Source organism: Pollachius pollachius (genome assembly GCF_949987615.1).
Source record: "Pollachius pollachius genome assembly, chromosome: 11".
Classification (NCBI taxonomy): domain Eukaryota; kingdom Metazoa; phylum Chordata; class Actinopteri; order Gadiformes; family Gadidae; genus Pollachius; species Pollachius pollachius.
In genome coordinates this window covers 5,220,082-5,238,556 of record NC_136944.1, presented here as the reverse complement: position 1 = coordinate 5,238,556, position 18,475 = coordinate 5,220,082, and the positions used below count along the sequence as shown (strand labels likewise).

The 18,475-nt window shown below is 52.6% G+C and overlaps 1 protein-coding gene across 1 annotated transcript in view; it reads right to left on the bottom strand.

Annotated features, from left to right (window-relative positions):
- Positions 1–18,475, bottom strand: part of rbfox3b (RNA binding fox-1 homolog 3b) — a gene marked incomplete at its 5' end in the record, with an annotated part of 48,255 nt that overhangs the window by 8,091 nt on the left and 21,689 nt on the right. Inside the window, 5 exon segments of the mRNA XM_079745729.1 lie at positions 1,475–1,553; positions 4,995–5,053; positions 8,135–8,174; positions 10,852–10,925; positions 10,927–10,985. Coding sequence (XP_079601855.1) covers positions 1,475–1,553; positions 4,995–5,053; positions 8,135–8,174; positions 10,852–10,925; positions 10,927–10,985 — 311 coding nt within the window.

Genomic DNA, 18,475 nt, shown 5'->3' with positions numbered 1-18,475 from the left:
CCCTCTGCTCCACACAGTCTGTTTGTTAATGTTTGTTACAGAAGGTTTGGTAGAGAGGGGGGCCTCTGACTTTTTGATTAGGGCGGAGGCGGGAGAAGGTGGTGGGCAGGGTGGGGGGAGGACTTAATCTTCTGAGACCGGGAAGGAAATTTGGAGAAAAAAAGAAAAAAGAAAAGGACGTACTAGCACATTTTTTCAATTAGGTAAATGAAGAGGGAGAAAGCCAAATGTCTTAATTAATGAAAGCTTTTAGCTAGCAGCTGCACCGAGCAAACGGACGCCCGTCGCCTGCCCGTAACGGTACGTTTGAGACGGGGAGGGCTGGACCTCTCTGTGGTGGTGGTAGTGACCCCCCCCCCCCCCCCCCCGCGACCCAACACCACCCCTCACAAATCACACCTGCCCAGCGAATGGCTCAGCTTCTTTGTCGTATCCCTCTCCACCACATGGCTGTCACCGTTTAAGCCATCGCTTGTTTTAAGCCCCGCCCCTTAAACCTCCCTCTACTCCGTCACGAAATCAACCCAGAGAAGGTAGCTCTCTCTCTCTCTCTCTCTCTCTCTCTCTCTGTCGCCTATTTGGAAGGCACAAACTATTTTTCCGGTTTTCGATTTATTTCCATTATTTTTGGATAGAGTTTCTTTTTCATCTTTGATGTTGTAGGAGCTGCACACGCTAGCTAAAAACAGACATTAACAACACAGCCTCCCTCCCCCTGGTTCAGTCAGTGTGGCCGGCGGTACGGGGGTCCAGGCCGACCCGGGGGTCCAGTCCGACCCGGGTTAGTGTACCGGGGACGGACCGCGGGACGTGAGGCGTGCGTGGACACACACACCGGAACATTTCAACAGACGTTGGGCTGCACAAACAGCACACGCTATCGCGCGGCTAGTCCATTATACATTCCATTCTAATTGGCTTGCCGTGCAAACAGAACAAACACAGCAAAAAAATACAACGTTTGTTGTAAACTGAACAATAAAAGCCGCTAAATCCACATGCTCTGCTCGTACTCAACCAACGCCAACATAGGAAATACAAACACTAACAGGCAAACAATCAGCAATGGCAGCAGTCTCCGTTCCATGTTTTGGCGCCCATCGGTGAGTGTGAGTGTGAGTGTGTGTGTGTGTGTGTGTGTGTGTGTGTGTCTGTGTGTGTGCATGTGCGTGTATGCGGATGCTGCTATGTGTGTGAGGGTGCAATTGCTGGTATTTGTGTGCATTTGTGTGTGCATGCGCGTGTGCGTTTGTGAGCAATTGTGCGTGTGGGTGCGTTTGTGCGTGTTTGTGAATGCGCATGTGTGTGTGTGTGTGTGTGTGTGTGTGTGCGTGTGTGTGTGTGTGTGTGTGTGTGTGTGTGTGTGTGTGTGTGTGTGTGTGTGTGTGTGTGTGTGTGTGTGTGTGTGTGTGTGTGTGTGTGTGTGTGTGTGCGTGGCGGTGCAGAGTTTGGGTGTGGCACGTCAGCCTCTCACCATAGTGCCCACACTGTAGGTTGCGGCCGGACCCAGGGTGTGGTGGTACGGGTCCGTCGTTGCATAGACTCGGCCATAGCTGGGGGAGAGAGAGGGAGACGGAGTCAGAGAAACAGCCGGAGAGAGGGGGAGAGAGAGATAGAGATACAGGTGGCAAGAGAGGGAGAGAGAGAGGGGGAGAGAGAGATAGAGATACAGGTGGAGAGAGGGGCAGAGAGAGAGGGGGAGAGAGAGATAGGGATACAGGTGGCAAGAGAGGGAGAGAGAGAGGGGGAGAGAGAGATAGAGATACAGGTGGCAAGAGAGGGAGAGAGAGAGGGGGAGAGAGAGATAGGGATACAGGTGGCAAGAGAGGGAGAGAGAGAGGGGGAGAGAGCGATAGAGATACAGGTGGAGAGAGGGGCAGAGAGAGAGAGAGAGAGAGAGAGAGAGAGAGAGAGCGAGAGAGAGAGAGAGAGAGATGAGTCAGAATAATTGAGAGAGAGGGAGTGAGAGGGAGATAGAGAGAGGGAGAGGCCAAATATGTTAACACCATCACATTGAAGATGAGAGAAGAACATGTAGACATGGCTGATTAAAGCCCTCCCTCCCTCCCTTCCCCCCACCAAACGGATGACCGACGGTTGACTCTTTCAAGTCTGGTCATTAAACACAGAACATCCCCCCCCTTGCCCAACAAAGAGATGAGTTCAAAGGTCGCCTCGATTACACAAGTCTCTTTGATTGGCCCCTTGATTAGGGCGAACAACATTTATAATGAAGAGGGAGAGTGTGAGAGAGAGAGGACTAGAGAGAGATGGAGGCAGGAGAGAGAGAGAGAGATATTGAGGGGTGGAGAGAGAGAAATAGAGGCAGGGAGAGAGAGAGGGATAATGAGAGGAAAGTTCCTGAGAGACAGAGAGAGGAGGGCTGGAAGGGAGATAAAGAGCGAGAGGAGAGCCCTAGATCACCGTTAGATCTAAGAAGACAAAGAGAGAGAGAACAAGAGAGACGGATGAGGAAAGCAGAGAGAGTAAGAGAGAAGTAAGAAAGGAAGAGAGAGAGAGAGAGAGAGACAGAGAGACAGAGAGAGAGAGCGACAGAGCGAGACAGAGCAACAGAGAGAGACGGAGCGACAGAGAGAGACGGAGCGACAGAGAGTTGAACTCTGTTTGCGCCTTCTCATTCTTTTCCTGCCCCGGCTCTTGTTTACCCACGATGCACGGCGATGGGCCACCTCGCCCCCCCTGTCTTTTCACCGTCGCTGGTTCGGAACTAATCCTTCCAATTTCCCGCCGCGACGCGACAAGATGCACCCGCCCTATTTATTTATTTATTCCCTCCTCGCTTATTTATTTATTTATTTCCTTCCCCTTCACGTATTTCTCGGTTTTACTCCTCCACCTCCTCCATCCCCGGTCCCCTGGCTTGCAAATGAGTGGTCTGTGCGGAGCAGATAAGACCCCTCCCCCCACCTGCTCATCCTCCCCCCCTCCCTCCCTCCTCTCCCTCCCCCTCCTCTCTCCCTCCCCCAGTGCGGAGGGGACAGTGTCAGGCCAGTGAGAGGAGGAGAAGTTGGTGAGGAGAAGGTGAGGAGGAAGCGAGGACGGAGGAAGAGATGGAGGAGGGTGCAAGGACAACAACAACAACAATAGCATCCGCAAGTTTCCCGCCTTTTTGCTACCGAGACCGCGGCGCCATCGTCACAAGTGAACTCACATCTTTGGCGTGTCGTCGTTCTCATCTCAGGGGGGAGTGTACTGTGATGTCACATGCACGGGCTAGTCAGTTAGGTTAACGTTTAAACACAACTACTGTAATCACAACAATACGTCTTGCTAATCACGATTACGCAAGAAGGGCCTCATCAGTCCAGCCAATGGGACGGCTCCCCCCGCTGGGCCCCGCTGCGTTTGATCGGTCGTGAGGCCGTAGGTGACGCGAGACACTTTGTCGTTTTCATAAATAATAAACAAACACTTCGCTCGGTTTAATTCTCTTTTTTCTCTCCCCCCACAGACTGCGATCAATCCAATCAGGATGCTTGATGGTGTGATTGGTCGACGGTGGGCTGGAGGGGTGGGGGTCGGGGGTAAGTCTGATAAGGTATTGCTGAGACGAGGCCGTGGGCGCCGTATCGATCGGGGCGGCGGCGCCCAGCGCGGGGAAACAAACAGATGAGGCGCGGAGAAAACAGAAGCCAGACAAACAACTCAGCAGAGAATTACATTAAATCTCCCGGAAAAAAAACAACCCGGGAAAAAAGACACAGAGGTGGGGAGGGGGGGCAAGAGAAGAGGCGGGAATTAAATCAGCGCGCACGCCGCGGCGGCAATGGGGCTGCGTTACGCGGCTCATAACTCGCGGGCGAGGCCCAGAGAGAGAGGGGGCGAGAGAGAGAGAGAGAGAGAGAGAGAGAGAGAGGGGTCCCTGATAAATCTTACATTATCGATGGGATCTCCCGCCGGCGCGGCAGCAGGGTGTACGTTATCATGGGTGACACCCCCAATCCCTCACCCCCCCCGTCTCCCCCACTCTCTTCCCCCTCTCCCCGACCCGCACCGGGGGGGGGGGAATGGGGGCTCCTCAAGCACATCGCTAGTGGACGCCCGTTACATCATTCAGCACCACCCCCACCCTGACCTCACGACCCCCCCTCACACACACACACACACACACACCTCCGAGACCGTCTCTCGTCGGTTAGATTTTATGATGTTTGTCTCCTCACTTGCTTTCTTTTATGCCTTCTTTCTTTCTTTCTTTATATCTCACTGTATATATTGCCCACTTCTCTCGCGGTCTCTCTCTCTCTCTCTCTCTCTGACTCTCTGTCTCCATTTCTCTCTGTTTTATGACTCTGATCCTCTCTATTACTCTCTCTCTCTCTCTTTCCCCCCTCTTTCTCTCTACCTTATAAGCACCCAGGGCCATTGATAAGTACTGCGTGGTTCAGGCAGAGAGGCTCATGGGATATATATCTTTGCTGCTGCTAGTCTAACAAGGTTAGCGCCGCGGCGTTGTGTAGCTGAGAGCCATACCGTGCTACGCTAATAGACAGGATAAGTGGAGGGAGGTGCTGGAAGCTTCTAGAAGCGAGTCTATCTCGTCAGCTTCCTGTTTTCTCGCAGCTGCTGTTGCCATGGTATACATTCGTCAACCGACCGTAAAACGTCAATTAATAAAGAGCGCAAAAGACGGGATGGGATTAAGATCTTGAAACAAATTATTCATAACGTTGATCTTCATTCATCCATTCATGCATCCTTAAAACAGATCCACCAAAACAAGAGATTTGATAGACCGGTTGGACTAGATGTTTGAATGGTAAGATAGCTAGACGGACAGATGAGAGGATAGTTAGATAGATGGATAGATGGATAGATGGATAGATGGATAGATGGATAGATAGATAGATAGATGTAAACAGACAGACAGACGCACAGACAGACAGATACTGTAGATATATAGATAGATAGAGAGAGACAGACAAACAGACAGACAGGTAGAGGGATACATAGACAGATAAATAGATAGTTACCTGTCACTGTAGGCAGCGGTGGTAGCCGGCTGGGCGTATCTGTAGGCTGCATAACCACCCTGAGAGAGGACATCACAGCGTTAGTAAACCACCACGACCTGTGTACTGGTAAAATCAGTCACCCACCATGACGTGTGTACTGAAACTGTCAGTCACCCACCATGAAGTGTGTACCGGTAAAGGTTATGCATGGCAGGGACAGGCACACAATTCTTAGAAAACAAAACAATTGCACTATTTTATCATTCTAATGTTTCGTACTGACAACCATATCGACTTAAACGATTGAAAGTATGTCCATTATACAACCGCCCCGTTCTACTCTAAATCAGGTATTTAGCTGCAGTATCCCCAGCAGGCCACCAGAGAGCACTGTTTGACACGCAGTTCTCTCTCGGTACGAGCGGACATTCTCGTTCTGTTCGGGAGGTTACATACAGTATCCGTGCCCAACAAGACAGCACCCCCTGTCCCTGTGTCAGAAAGTACCCAGAACCAAATGAAACATTAATGAATGAAATAAAATACAAGCCATTCATAGTTCAGACCTGTTTGGAGAATGCAATTGGCTCTTCCACTACATCATTAAACACTCAGATTTTGCGAGGAAGAGGCGAGTGTTTGAGAGAGAGAGAGAGAGCGAGAGAGAGAGAGAGAGCAAGGGAGAAGGGAGATGAATAGAGAGGGAGGGTGTGGTGTTGGTGTATTTGGCAGAGACTGCGGGGGGAGGAACTAAATGCATCAGAGTGGAGTGCTGCTATTAGTCTCATTGAAAAATGAAGCCCTACTTTCCACAGTTGTTTTATATATTACTGCTGGTGGATGGGTGTGTACATCTGGGTCCAGAGCACACACGCCGTCGCCGGCTCTTTAATAATGCAGATCTTCATAAGCTCGCAGAACCGAAGACGGAGGAGGAGGAGGAAGAGGAGGAGGAGGAGGAGGTGGAGGAGGAGGAGGAGTTGGTGTTTGAGAACTTGCTGACAAATGATACTTCAGAGCCAGAGTCAGAAGTCATGACGCCTGTGCATCCACCCTCCCCCGTTCTCCGCAACCACCCCCACCCCCACCCCCGTCCGTTCTCCACCCGCGCCCGTCCCTCCGCAGGAAGCGGGGAGCAGCGTGAGTCAGGTGACTTCCTGGGGGGAATGGGCTGATTACCGCCCTCTGACAAACAGGGGGCCGATAAATCACAAGCCCTCATTGTCAAACCCTGCACACCAGCCGTGTAGCACATTTGTTATTTTGTCTTGTTCCCCGCGTGGGTGCACACACACACTCCCACACGCACGTGCACCCGGCCGTGCACACACACTCACACACACACACACACACACACACACACACACACACACACACACACCCACGTGCACCCCCAACCCCACGTGCACGCGCCTGTGCCTTGGAGGATATGTAGTCGTGTTGGTCGAAGGGTATATTTGTGTGTGTGTGTGTGTGTTTGTGTGTGTGTGCTAGTGTGCTCGTGCACACTCTCCGCATGCTAATGCGTCACTGCACGCATTCAGTCATCTGCATGTATATGTTACATGACCTCGTGTGTGTGTGTGTGGGGGGGGGGGGGTCAATACATGTCCAATCATACGTGCAAAACTTTTCATCCCTGACTCTGATCAACACGCGGGGAAACCCAGCTTGGAACGGAAGTAGATTCCTGGTGGTGCGTTAAAGACGCTCGCAGAAACCGCTGCTTCAGCGAAATGGTTCAAAACCGACAAATGCCTTGACGCAGTCTGACGTCGACCGACCCCACCCCCTACACCGCCCCGGCTCTTCTCAGTCCGCCCGTGGTCGCGCTACATCCAACCCCGGCGAGGGTCTAATGTAAAGCTTCCCGTGTGCCGGAGCAGGGTGGCCCTTCTGAATGCATTGAGCGGCGTGTCTCCGAGGCGAACATTAGCCTGCTGCTTCGTCAGGAGAGTGACCGAAAGACCAACAAAAAAAACACTCTGCAGATTGGAACGGGGATATTACCCACAATCCCTTGCCCTCCCCTTCTCCAGGCCATCTTGGATGATTAAAGCAGGAAGGCGTCGCCGTGTTCATTGCACACTCTGCAGCACCGCACCCTGCTCGGATTAACGACACCCCTGATACGGGGGGCAATCTGTTCATGGGGACCACCTCCCCTATGGGGACCAGACCTAAGGAGGACCATCCTCTAAAGGAGACTCTCCTCTAATGGGAACCAGACCCTCAAGGAGACCAACTTATGGGGACTCTCCTCTTATGGGGACTCTCCTCTAATGGGGGCTCTCCTCTTATGGGGACTCTCCTCTTATGGGGACTCTCCTCTTATGGGGACCAGACCTTTCTGGGCACTCCCCTCTTATGGTGACAGGACCATTCTGGGGACTTTCCTCTAATGGGGACCAGACACTTCTGGGGACTCTCCTCTAATGGGGCCGACCCTAGACCCTGCCAGCCTGGACTGCTCTAGGGCTGGCTTTAATACTGATATCTGCTGCTGCCTGCTTATCAGCAGTACAGAGGAGCGGGAGGAGGAGGGGGAGAAGAAGGGGGAGGGCTGGAAGGGGAGGGCCGGTGGGGGGAGGTGGGTGAGGGGGTGATGGGAGGGAGGGAGGAGGTGGGTGAGGGGGGGGAGGAGATGGAGGAGGTTAAAGGCTCCAGGCAGACTTTGCACCGCACTCACCTACCATCCGCACCCATGGGCTACGCGGGACCATCCCGTACACACACACACACACACACACACACCCACACACACACACACACATACACACACACACACACACACAGACACACACACACTGCTGCACAAGATGACCTAAGTTGACACGGGACACTGATCGGGGCTGCACCTCTCTCTGCCAAGAGGCTGAGATCACTGCAGGGGGAGGAGGGAGGGAGGGAGGGGGCTCAGGAGGGGGAGAGCCGAGGGGGTTTCAGTTTCTGCTGTTTGGGTGTCTTGGCATAGCAGCCGGGGGCAGCCAAGGTACCGGGGCCCTGCGTGTGTGTGTTTGTGTGTGTGTGGGGGGGGGGGACTAAGGGGGGTGAGGGTAGGATCACGTTCTCGTCTCCTGGGGGGTTTCAGTTCACTCCCTGCTTCACTTCACAGAGGGAGAGAGAGACAGAGGGAGACGGTGCCAAACTGTACTTACATAGATCTCTGCTCCATAGAAGCCATCCTGGTACACCACCCTGTGACAGACAGACGGATACAGACAGACAGACGGGCAAACATTGATAGAGACGGTTTAGTTCACGTGGATCATTGAGGATGGATAGCATTATTGACTTTGTGTTACCGCAGCAACCAGACAAAAGAGAAAGAAGCAAAGGGAAGATAAGAGCCAACTAAAATAACGAAAACACTTAAATCTCATCTGAACGCACCATAACACACACACAGACACACACACACACACACACACACACACACACACACACACACACACACACACACACACACACACTCTCCTCCTCCACCTCTGACCAGCATCATCGCTGACCAACCGTCTTGCTGATGTGATACTTTCCATTATCTCCCTGCGATGTCCCTCCCTCCCTCCCCCCTTCCCTCCCCCCCTCCCCCCCTAAACCCATTCCATCACACCCGGGACCCGGCGGAGGTGGAGGTGGAGAGAGGGGGGGGGGGGGGGGGGGGGGGGGGGCGGGGTCAGCCTCTCTCCGACTGCCTGGCGTCACCGGTGTGGCGTGAAGGACACGTGAAGGAGAGAAAGCTCGGAATCACAAACCCCCCCCCGCCCCCCCGGACAATTTGCTGCTCCGCTAAAGTTGTTTGTTTGTCCCGTCGCTGCCGAGTGTCGCCGCCACGCACCCACAGAGCCGTGTCCCACATGGGAGCGTTTCTGTTTGTGTTCATTTGTGTGTGTGTGTGTGTTTATGTGCGTTTGTGTGTATGTGTGTGTGCGTGGGGGAGGGGGGTGTGTCTGTTTTGCTGCATTTATGTGTGTAGATTTGTGCTCTGTCTTGGTTAGGATGTCTCTGGGTTTAGTGTGTATATGCACGTTTATGTGTGTGTGTGTGTGTGTGTGTGTGTGTGTGTGTGTGTTTGTGTGTGTTTGTGCGTGTGCGTGTGTGCTTGTGTGTATGCCTGTGTGTGACTGTGTGTGAAAGTGAGTGTGTGTGTTTATATATTTTAAGGTGTGTGCCTAATTCCCCTTTTGTGTTTCTTGCTCTGCGTGGTTACATGTGTTAATATGTATATTAATATATTTATGGATTTTCTTATTTTTGTAAGCCTGTCTCTGAATGTGTGTGCAGCTCATTCTCTATGTGCATACGTCTCATTTTGTGCATTTCTCTTTGTGTGTGTACATTTGTGGATGTGTTTGCTTGTGTGTGTGTGTGTGTGTGTGTGTGTGTGTGTGTGTGTGTGTGTGTGTGTACGTGAGGGACCTGCCATGGGGGCCAGTTCAGGGTGCAGTATCCCTGCAGTATAAATCAAGCAGCTGCCACCGCAGCCACCTGGGCCTGCAGGGAGGGGGGCGGGGGCATCGAGGGGCCCGGGACTCTCAGAGAGCCACGCCCGCAGAAGAAGGCCACGCCCACCAAGCAAAGACATCTCACGGATAACAAATACACATCTTTAATGTGATTAAACAATATATGTATTCAGTCAGAGGAGGCTGCCATACCTATGCATTGATTCAATAAATCAATGAGCAGGAGCAAATAATCAAATATGATTTGCGTAAAAAGGGTGGGGGTATTGTGCTTAGTGCGTCGTCAGTAACAGACATGTGATTGGACGATGGGCCTTCACTGACTGGTTGGAATAGAAATGCCTTACTGTGAGGCAGCCCCTTGTCCAACGGTGGTGAAAACTCACACCAACAGCAGCTAGCTAGGCTGTGGCACTGAGCCCCAGCTAGCTGGCGGCGAGTAGCCTCAGCTAGCTGGCGGCGCGCGGTGAGCTTCGATGTAAGCCTGGGCAGAGGGGCTCAGGTATGGGCTTGCAACCTGACTGGGGGGGCCACAATCTCCCCCCCCCCCCCCCCCCCCCCCCCACCCACCCAAGTACTTCCAGAGCCCCGACTCCCCTATGGCTAAATCCCTGAAGTCCGGAGGATCCTAATCTAATCCCAGATACCCACCTAGTCGGTGGTCCACCTCACACACATACACAGCGTAGATACATACACACACAAGCACCATCACACACACACACAAACACATACATAGCCCAGATACATAAACACACAAGCGCTAGCACACACACACACACACACAGACGGTGACATGGAAGGTGCTGATAAGGACTGATGCGGACACCGGTCGCTACACAAAGCTGGAAGATCATCCAGCACCCGCTCAGCCCGCTGAGACACATCCCATAATACTCCCCAGTCCTCCTCAGAGCTCTCCCTGTGGCTGACACACAGCTGACGCTGTCCAAACACAACATACACACAGTGACACACACACACAGCCGTGACACACACACAGACGCACAGAACATTACTCACACAGACACCACACTCATACACACACAGACACATATTGACCCACACAGAACAACACTAAAAGCAACCACACTCGCCAGTCTCATGCGCACACACACTCAGAAACACACAATAAATAAAATGATGACGCAGTTTTAAAACCACAACACAGAAACATACAAAGAGCGAGTTTGAAATATTTAGTGATTTAAGCATTTGCCAGGAGCTATGATTAAGTCAAATACATAATTAAAAGGAAATATATAAATAATTAACAAGGAAACAACAAGCTGAAGAACACAATACCAAAACAAAAACAAAATCTTTTGCTCATAGGTACGCATGCTGCGCCCAGCACCTAGCATGTAGCATGGCGTGTAGCAGGTAGCGCGTAGCGCGGGGTAACTTACGCTCCGTAGGCCGGGATGGGCGGGGGTGGCGGCGCTGTGCGGAAGGTGTTGTAGACGGCTCGACCCCGGCCGCGGCAAATGTGCCCCCCTGTAGGCCACAGTAGCCCCTGTGGCCGGGTAGGGAAACCCTGTGACTGCACAACCACATGCACACACAGACACACACACACACACACACACACAACACACGTACACACACACGCAGGCACGCACGCACACACACACAGAAACACAAACACACATATACACACAGACACACACACGCACGCACACACACACAGAGACACACACACACACACGCACATACAAGCAAACACACACACAAACCACACAGTCACACACACACACACCATACACGCACACAGACAAAACACACACACACACACAAAAAAACACACACACGCACACACACACAGGACGGGGAGGAAGGAGAGAAGAGGAGGAAGACTTTGAGCGAGTGTGTGTGAGGCCAGCGGAGCTTACCTCCTGACAGAACACATTAAGAGAGAGACATGTGCCGCGCGCCGCTGACAGAAGGCATTACGGCGCGACAAGGAAACAAAAGATTGAATCTTTTCTGGGGGCGCCTCATCGCGTCCCCCCCCAACTCCGCCGCCAAGGCGTTGTGGCCTACTCAGCAAGGATCCACACTTACTGTACGCATCTCGCATCTCGTCCCGCCTCGCCCCCCCCACGGAGAGAGAGAGAGGCGAGAGAGAGAGAGAGAGAGGCGAGAGAGAGTGAGAGAGAGAGAGAGAGAGAGAGAGAGAGACAGAGAGAGAGAGAGCGAGAGAGAGAGAGAGAGAGCGAGAGAAAGAGAGAGAGAGAGAGAGAGAGAGAGAGAGAGAGAGAGAGCGAGAGAGAGAGAGAGAGAGAGAGAGAGAGAGGGACGGCCTTGGAGTTGGGGTAATGGATGCAATAGCACTAGTCTCGCACCGCAGGGTTTTGCATAGTTTAGGTACAATGGGCCGGGGGGGACGGCAGAGCGGAAGCATGGGATGTGGGGGGGAGGGAGCGATGGGGGGGGTTGGAGGACATTCCTGGGTGCGGTAAGAAGAAGAGGTGAAGGTTGCCGCGGTTACAGGCCCCATCAGGACACTCATCACACCCCCCCCCCCCCCCCCCCCCCGCCCCTCTCCTCCCCGGGGGGAACGCCGGAACAGATGGTCTCAAACGACCTGAGACCCGGACCGCGGCGTGACCCCTCCCCCCAGCCCCACCAGGGAACACCTTCAGACGGGCACCGCGGCTCCACCTCGCCCCTGGTTACAGCTCCAGAACACCAGGTGGACATGGCTGTTGGCACGTGCGTGTGGGTGTGTGGGTGTGTCCATGTGCGCGTGTGTGTGTGTCTGTGTGGTAGGCCTGTCTGTGTGTGTGTGTGTGTGTTTGTGTGTTTTTGGTCAGCCTTTGTGGGTGTGTGTGTGTGTGCAGTTGGCCTATGTGTGTGTGTGTGTGTGCATTGGGAGTGTATGTTCATGTGTGTGTGTGTGTGTGCAGTCATCCTGTGTGTGCGTGTGCGTGTGTCGGGTTGGGGGGTGGGTCACAGATTAGAGGATGTGAGATGTTAAACCCCAGCTCTCTACTTAACCTTCAATCAGTCCCAACCGCCGTCTGATTACAATCTATGGCGGTGAATACAAATCTCTCCCCCCCCCCCCTCTCTCTCCCTCAGTTATGATTAAACCAGCGTCCTGCCCCCCCCCCCCCCCCCCCCTTCAGCCAACACCCCCTCGGCATCACAATGCGGGCCGTACCGGTCTGTTATCACGGCTACACACTCCCATCCGCCTTCTTCATTCTCATTCATTCATTACTGCCAGCATGTTTCTGGCTCAGCTCCTCCCAGACCACTTCAATCTCTCCTCGCGGTTCACCAGTGACACGTGCAGCCGAGCTCTGCTTTTGTATTTCGGTGCGCGGGGGGGCTGGGTGGGAGAAGGGGTGCAGAGGGAGGCAGTGGGGAGGGGGACCCCGATGTAAGACCTTGCAGGGGTTAATAACATGCATCCCATGCGTTTCAGATCATCCCCCCCCTTCTGCTGTGGTGGGGTGGCGGTGGAGGAAAGCCGCTGGAGCAATCACAGATAAAACGTGAGCGGTGATGAACATCCAGCTAGGCTCATCCGTCCCGGAGGGCGGGGGGCTCCGCCTGGGTGCTCCGCCGCCTCCACCTCCATTAACACCGTCGGCGTCGGCAACCTCGACGCAAACACCAACACCTTCATCAACACCGTCAACCTTGACGCAAACACAGACACCTCCGTCACTACCGGCCACCTCTAGCGCATCACCAACACAATCGCTATAGTCAACCTCTGCTCCACCACCTCCATCACCACCTCCACCGTCTCCATCACCATCATCAACCTTTTCTCCACCACCAACACCTCCATCAGCTCCATCACTATCCTCGACCTCAATGCAAACACTAACACCTCCATCACTATCATCCACCTCAATGCAAACACTAACACCTCCATCACTTTCATCGACCTCTGCTCCACCACTTCCATCACCACCTCCGTCCTCAATCAACATCAACAATAACCTCTGCTTCACCACCACCACCTAAATCAAAACCAAAATCACCACCAACCTCTAATCCACCACCAACACCATCACTATCACCCTCACCTCCACCATCCACCACCACCAACCCCCACCCCGACGTAGGCCCCGGCAGCAGTGCAGGTGTGAGTCCAGCCCCTGCAGGCACTGAGTGCAGCCAGCCTCCCCACCGCGCCATCCCTAATGTGGGCCGCTCCAGCCAGCCTCCTGCCTCTATAAAAGTGACAGCGAGACGGATTGCGGGTGCTTTTAAAACACGCGGAGGGCCAGGTTTAATGTCTCCGGTCATTAACATCACGTCCCATTAGCCATTCTGCGTCACGCGCCGTCCCAACACCTTCTTTTTGTTATCTCGGCCAGGTATCTCCGCTCTCTCTCACGCGTGCAGAGGCCTGCCCCGGGCCGGACAGACCAGGCAGGGAACCCACCCCACCCTCTCCCTCTCTCACCACTCTCCCCCCCCCCCCCCCCCACAGTGAATCACAACGCTGCCCTTGACATTTCATTTAGTCTTCGGCGCTCTCGTCATTTGAAGTGCCCGACACCTGGGCTGGCTGGCGAAAGGGCAAAAAACAATCCTTTTCTTTGTCTGCAAAATAATTTATTTTTCGTTATTCTCTCTCTCTCTCTCTCTCTCTCTCTCTCTCTCTCTCTCGGATCCACCCCACTGTTTTCCAGCGTGTGTGTGACACTCGCGTGGCGTGATGTATGTGAATGTAAACTCATAATGTGGCGGCGATAGGCTGCTCTGCTTCCATAATAAGCCATAAATCAACCCTGGGCCTGTCACACACGGGTAACTCCACCAGGACGCCACCGCGGCGCTGCTCACGTGCACGCCCGCGTCCTCGTGCGGGAGTCTGGCACGGTGCGGTCACACCGGGAGGAAGTGCGTGCCAGAAGGGCCAGGGGGTCACACCGGTCCCCATGTGTCATGTTTCTGTGTGTGTGTGGGTGTGTGTCATGTTTCTGTGTGTGTTTGTGTGTGTCTGTGTGTGTGTGTGACAGTATGTGAGTCAGTGTGTGTGAGAGTGAGTGTGAGAAATTGTGTTTGAGAGTGTGTGTGATTGAGTGAGTGATAGTGTGTTTGTGTGTGTGTGTGTGTGTGTCATGTTTCTATGTATGTTTGCCGTGTGTGTGTGTGTGTGTGCGTTTATGTGTGTGTGTGTGTGTCTGTGTGTGTGTGTGTGTGTGTGTGTGTGTGTGTGTGTGTGTGTGTGTGTGTGTGTGTGTGTGTGTGTGTGTGTGTGTGTGTGTGTGTGTGTGTGTGTGTGTGTGTGTGTGTGTGTGTGCGCGTGCATGTGTGTGTGCCAGTTTTAGGCGTGCTTTCGGTGCCTTCCTCGTACTTGGCTCATACCCAGCCTCCCAGTGCCCTCCAGCGGTGAAACCGGTCGGAAGCGGACCTGCGAACCAAAAGACTCTATCTCCTGATCTCCCTCTCACCCGTCCCCTGGCGCCTGCGTCGCCGTGGCGATAAGCATTTAATCTGGGCGCCCGGGGACCACACCGCCTAATCTAATCAAGAGCCTCATTATCCCCTTAACGTCATTATCTCCTTAACATTGGCGGGCTCCACAATGAGGGTCTCGCCGGCCACACACGCCACGTGTAATGAGAGGCCGATTAGCCTCTGCTCGGCTTCTAGTCGGGCATCCCCGTGGCCGCCCGCCGCCTCGGGTCCTCACAGGCAGAAGAGGAGTCTGAAGAGAGGGACTGGGAGTCCTCGATATGGAGGACACATTCAGCAGAGAACCCCTCCATGCATCCTTTGGTATGAATGAGAGAGAGAGAGAGAGAGGGAGAGATGGAAGGAGAGAGAGAGAGAGGGGAGGGGGGGAGAAAGGGTGAGAGAGAGAGCTGAGAGAGAGAGGGGAGGGAGGGAGAGAAAGGGAGAGAGAGAGAGAGAGGGAGAGGGAGAGAGAGTGATGGGGAGGGAGGGTAAAAGGGAGAGCTGAGAGAGAGGAAGGGAGAGAGAGAGACAGAGAGAGAGAGAGAGAGCTCTCCGTGGTCCTGACAGCGGTCTGTTCTCCCCCCTCCAGCCGTGTTATTTATCTAAGGCCCCTTCGGCCTGAGGAGAGTTCAGTAAGTGTGGACACAGGTAGCTAGGCAACAAGGAGTGGGGATTAGGGTATCTAAGGAAGTCAGGGGTTGACCGATTCAATTGTTGGATAGCAGGGAGGGGAGAGACCACCGACTTTTGTACAAAGGACCCTCTCATCACCTAAATATTTACACACACACAAACACAGGATCACAGCCCCTTCCTCTCCTGCCCCCCCCCCACTGATTGACCCTCCCACCCAACACCTCTCCTCCATCACCCAGCCTCTCTTCACACACACACACACACACAAAACGACCGGTATTATCACTACCACTCCCACTTCCTCCCTGCTCTGACAATGCCCACCCCCACCACCGACTCCATCATCACCACCTCCACCCCCAGCACCACCCAGCACCAGCCCCAACACCGGAGGGGGTCTGTGGGGATTCAAACTCATCAGTCTTCCCTCAGGATTGGGAGGAGGTGGTGTTGGCAGGGAGGAGGTGGAGATGCTGATGGTTGGGGCTCTGAGGAGCTTGGAACCCGCGGCGTCCGGGATGGGCCGTGAGACGGGATGTCATCCCTGCCGTCACCGGTGTTTATGGATCCTAATTCCACCCCATCTCCCGGGTCGCGCCGGCGTCTGATAAACATGATTCATCGGCTCCTCCCCTCCCCAAACTAAACGACCGTCTTAAGGTACGTTGAGCCACGACCGCTGGGAGGTTTCCGATTTGTGGCGACCGCAGAACGCGTCAGTACGCACGTGACGGTTTGACTTGTTTACGAGTCGTACTGTTCAGGACAGGAAACGCAGCCTGTCAAGTGGGCATTTTCCACACTCTGACCCAATGTATCCCAGACATTTTCCCCAACTTCAGGAGGCTCTCATTCACTCTCAAATTCTCTCTCTCTCACCCTCTCTCCCTTTCTCTCTCGCTCCCTCTCTCCCTCTTTCTCCCTCTTTCTCTCCCTCTCTCTCCCTCTCTCTCTCTCTCTCTCTCTCCCCCTCTCTCTCCCTCTCTCTCTCTCTCTCTCTCCCTCTCTCTCTCTCTCTCCCTCTCTCTCCCTCTATCTCTCTCCCTCTTATTTAAGTTTCCTCCCCTCCCCAGCTGGCAGGCATATGTTGTCGTTTAGAGCTGGCAGACTTGAGCGGCGTGTCAAGACGGCTTGAGAAATTAGCAGCTAATAAATCAGGGGCTCCCGTGCCCGGGCTGCCTGCAGTGGTGGGCCACACTCCCACTGATTTATGAGACCATTTGGAAACAGAGAGAGTGTGTGATTATGCGTGTGTGTGGGTCTGTGTGTCTGTCTGTGTGTATGTGTGCATGTGTGTGTGTGTGTGTGTGTGTGTGTGTGTGTGTGTGTGTACGATAAGGGCTTTAGTGCATGTGTATGACAGAATTGAGCATGTGTGTTTGAGTGTGTGTGTGTGTATGTGTGTGTGTGGCTGTTTCTCTGTGTTTTTGTGTATGGATGTGTGTGTGGCTTTCTGTGTTTGCTTGTGTTGGCATCAGTGTGTGTCAGACATGTTTTGTGAATGTGTCTGAAAGTCAAAATTGTGTGTCTGTGTGTGGGTCTATGTGTGTGTATGTGTGTGTGAGTGTGCCATGGCTGACCTCCCTACATGTGCTGTCTGGAAGCATCACCTTCATACATGTGAACACGTCTCCTACATGCGTCCTACGTATTCAGAAAGGTTTAAAGGGAGCAGGTCAACCCAAGTTCACACGCAGAAGCGCACTGTGTTGACTTGGCACCGTAGTGGAGTCTACCTAACCAAAGTCAAGCCCTTCAAATCACTGTCATTGTCCAACCCTCCTCTTCCTGCTTTCTAAGACTCAAATTGTATACTTATAAATGTTTAAATCCCATTTGAATTTATATTTGTATTTTATTTTTGTATTTTATTGCCGATGTGAAGGGTTGAGAAGAGCAGTACATGAATAAATATACTATTACTATTATTATTATTTATATTATTAATGATTCTCTACATTGTCTTGCAGTTATGTATACTAATATGTTCTAGTAGTTTAGTAGTATTCTCTAGAAGTAAAGTCTAGTAGTATAGCCTAACAGTATGGTATAGTAGTATTGTCTCGTAGCATAGCCTTGCAGTATCGTGTAGTAGTATAGTCTAGTAGTATAGCCTTGCAGTATTGTGTAGTAGTATAGTCTGGTACTATAGCCTTGCAGTATTGTGTAGTAGTATAGTCTGGTACTACAGCCTTGCAGTATTGTCTTAGTATAGCAGCAGAGTGCTTAGCATTCTCTCTAGGTTTCTAAGTCCTTATTTATCTAGAGTCGCTGCTGGCGCTCATCCTCTGCTAAATAAATATCTTTTTTTAATACAAGGAAAAACAATATGCACACGGTACACTTTCACCGCTAAACAAATTAGCTCCGGCAATTCCTGGTGAGCTGCTTTTACGCTGAGCATACTTTGTCTTCAGCGCGGCGCAGAGAAAGTCAAGCGCACCGTAACGATTCTATTTCCCCTTCGTCCTTTTCTCTCTCTTTCATCCACAACCCGAAGAGAGACACCGTGGCCGGGGGGACAGAGTGCCGTGAGACGCGGGTTTGACCCATGGCGTCCGCAGCCAGGGTGCTGAGTCATGGCTCGGACAGCATGTGGTCACGGAGTGTATGTTTGTGTGTATGTGTGTGTGCGCGCAAATGTGTGTGTGTGTATATAGGAGTGTATATGTGTGTATATGGGTGAATGTGTGTGTGTGTGTGTATGTGTGTGTATATGTGTGAAGGTGTGTATGCATATAATATGTGTTTATGTGTGTACGTGTATATGAGTATATGTGCGTTGTGTGTTTATATGCATATGAGTGTACTTGGTATGTGTTTACATGTGTGTACGTGAGTATGTGTGTATGCATGTGTATGCATATGTGTGTGTATGTGTACATTCGTATGTGTGTACATGTGTGTAAGTGTGTTCGTATGCATATGTGTATATGAGTATACTTGTGTACGTGGGGATGTGTGCAT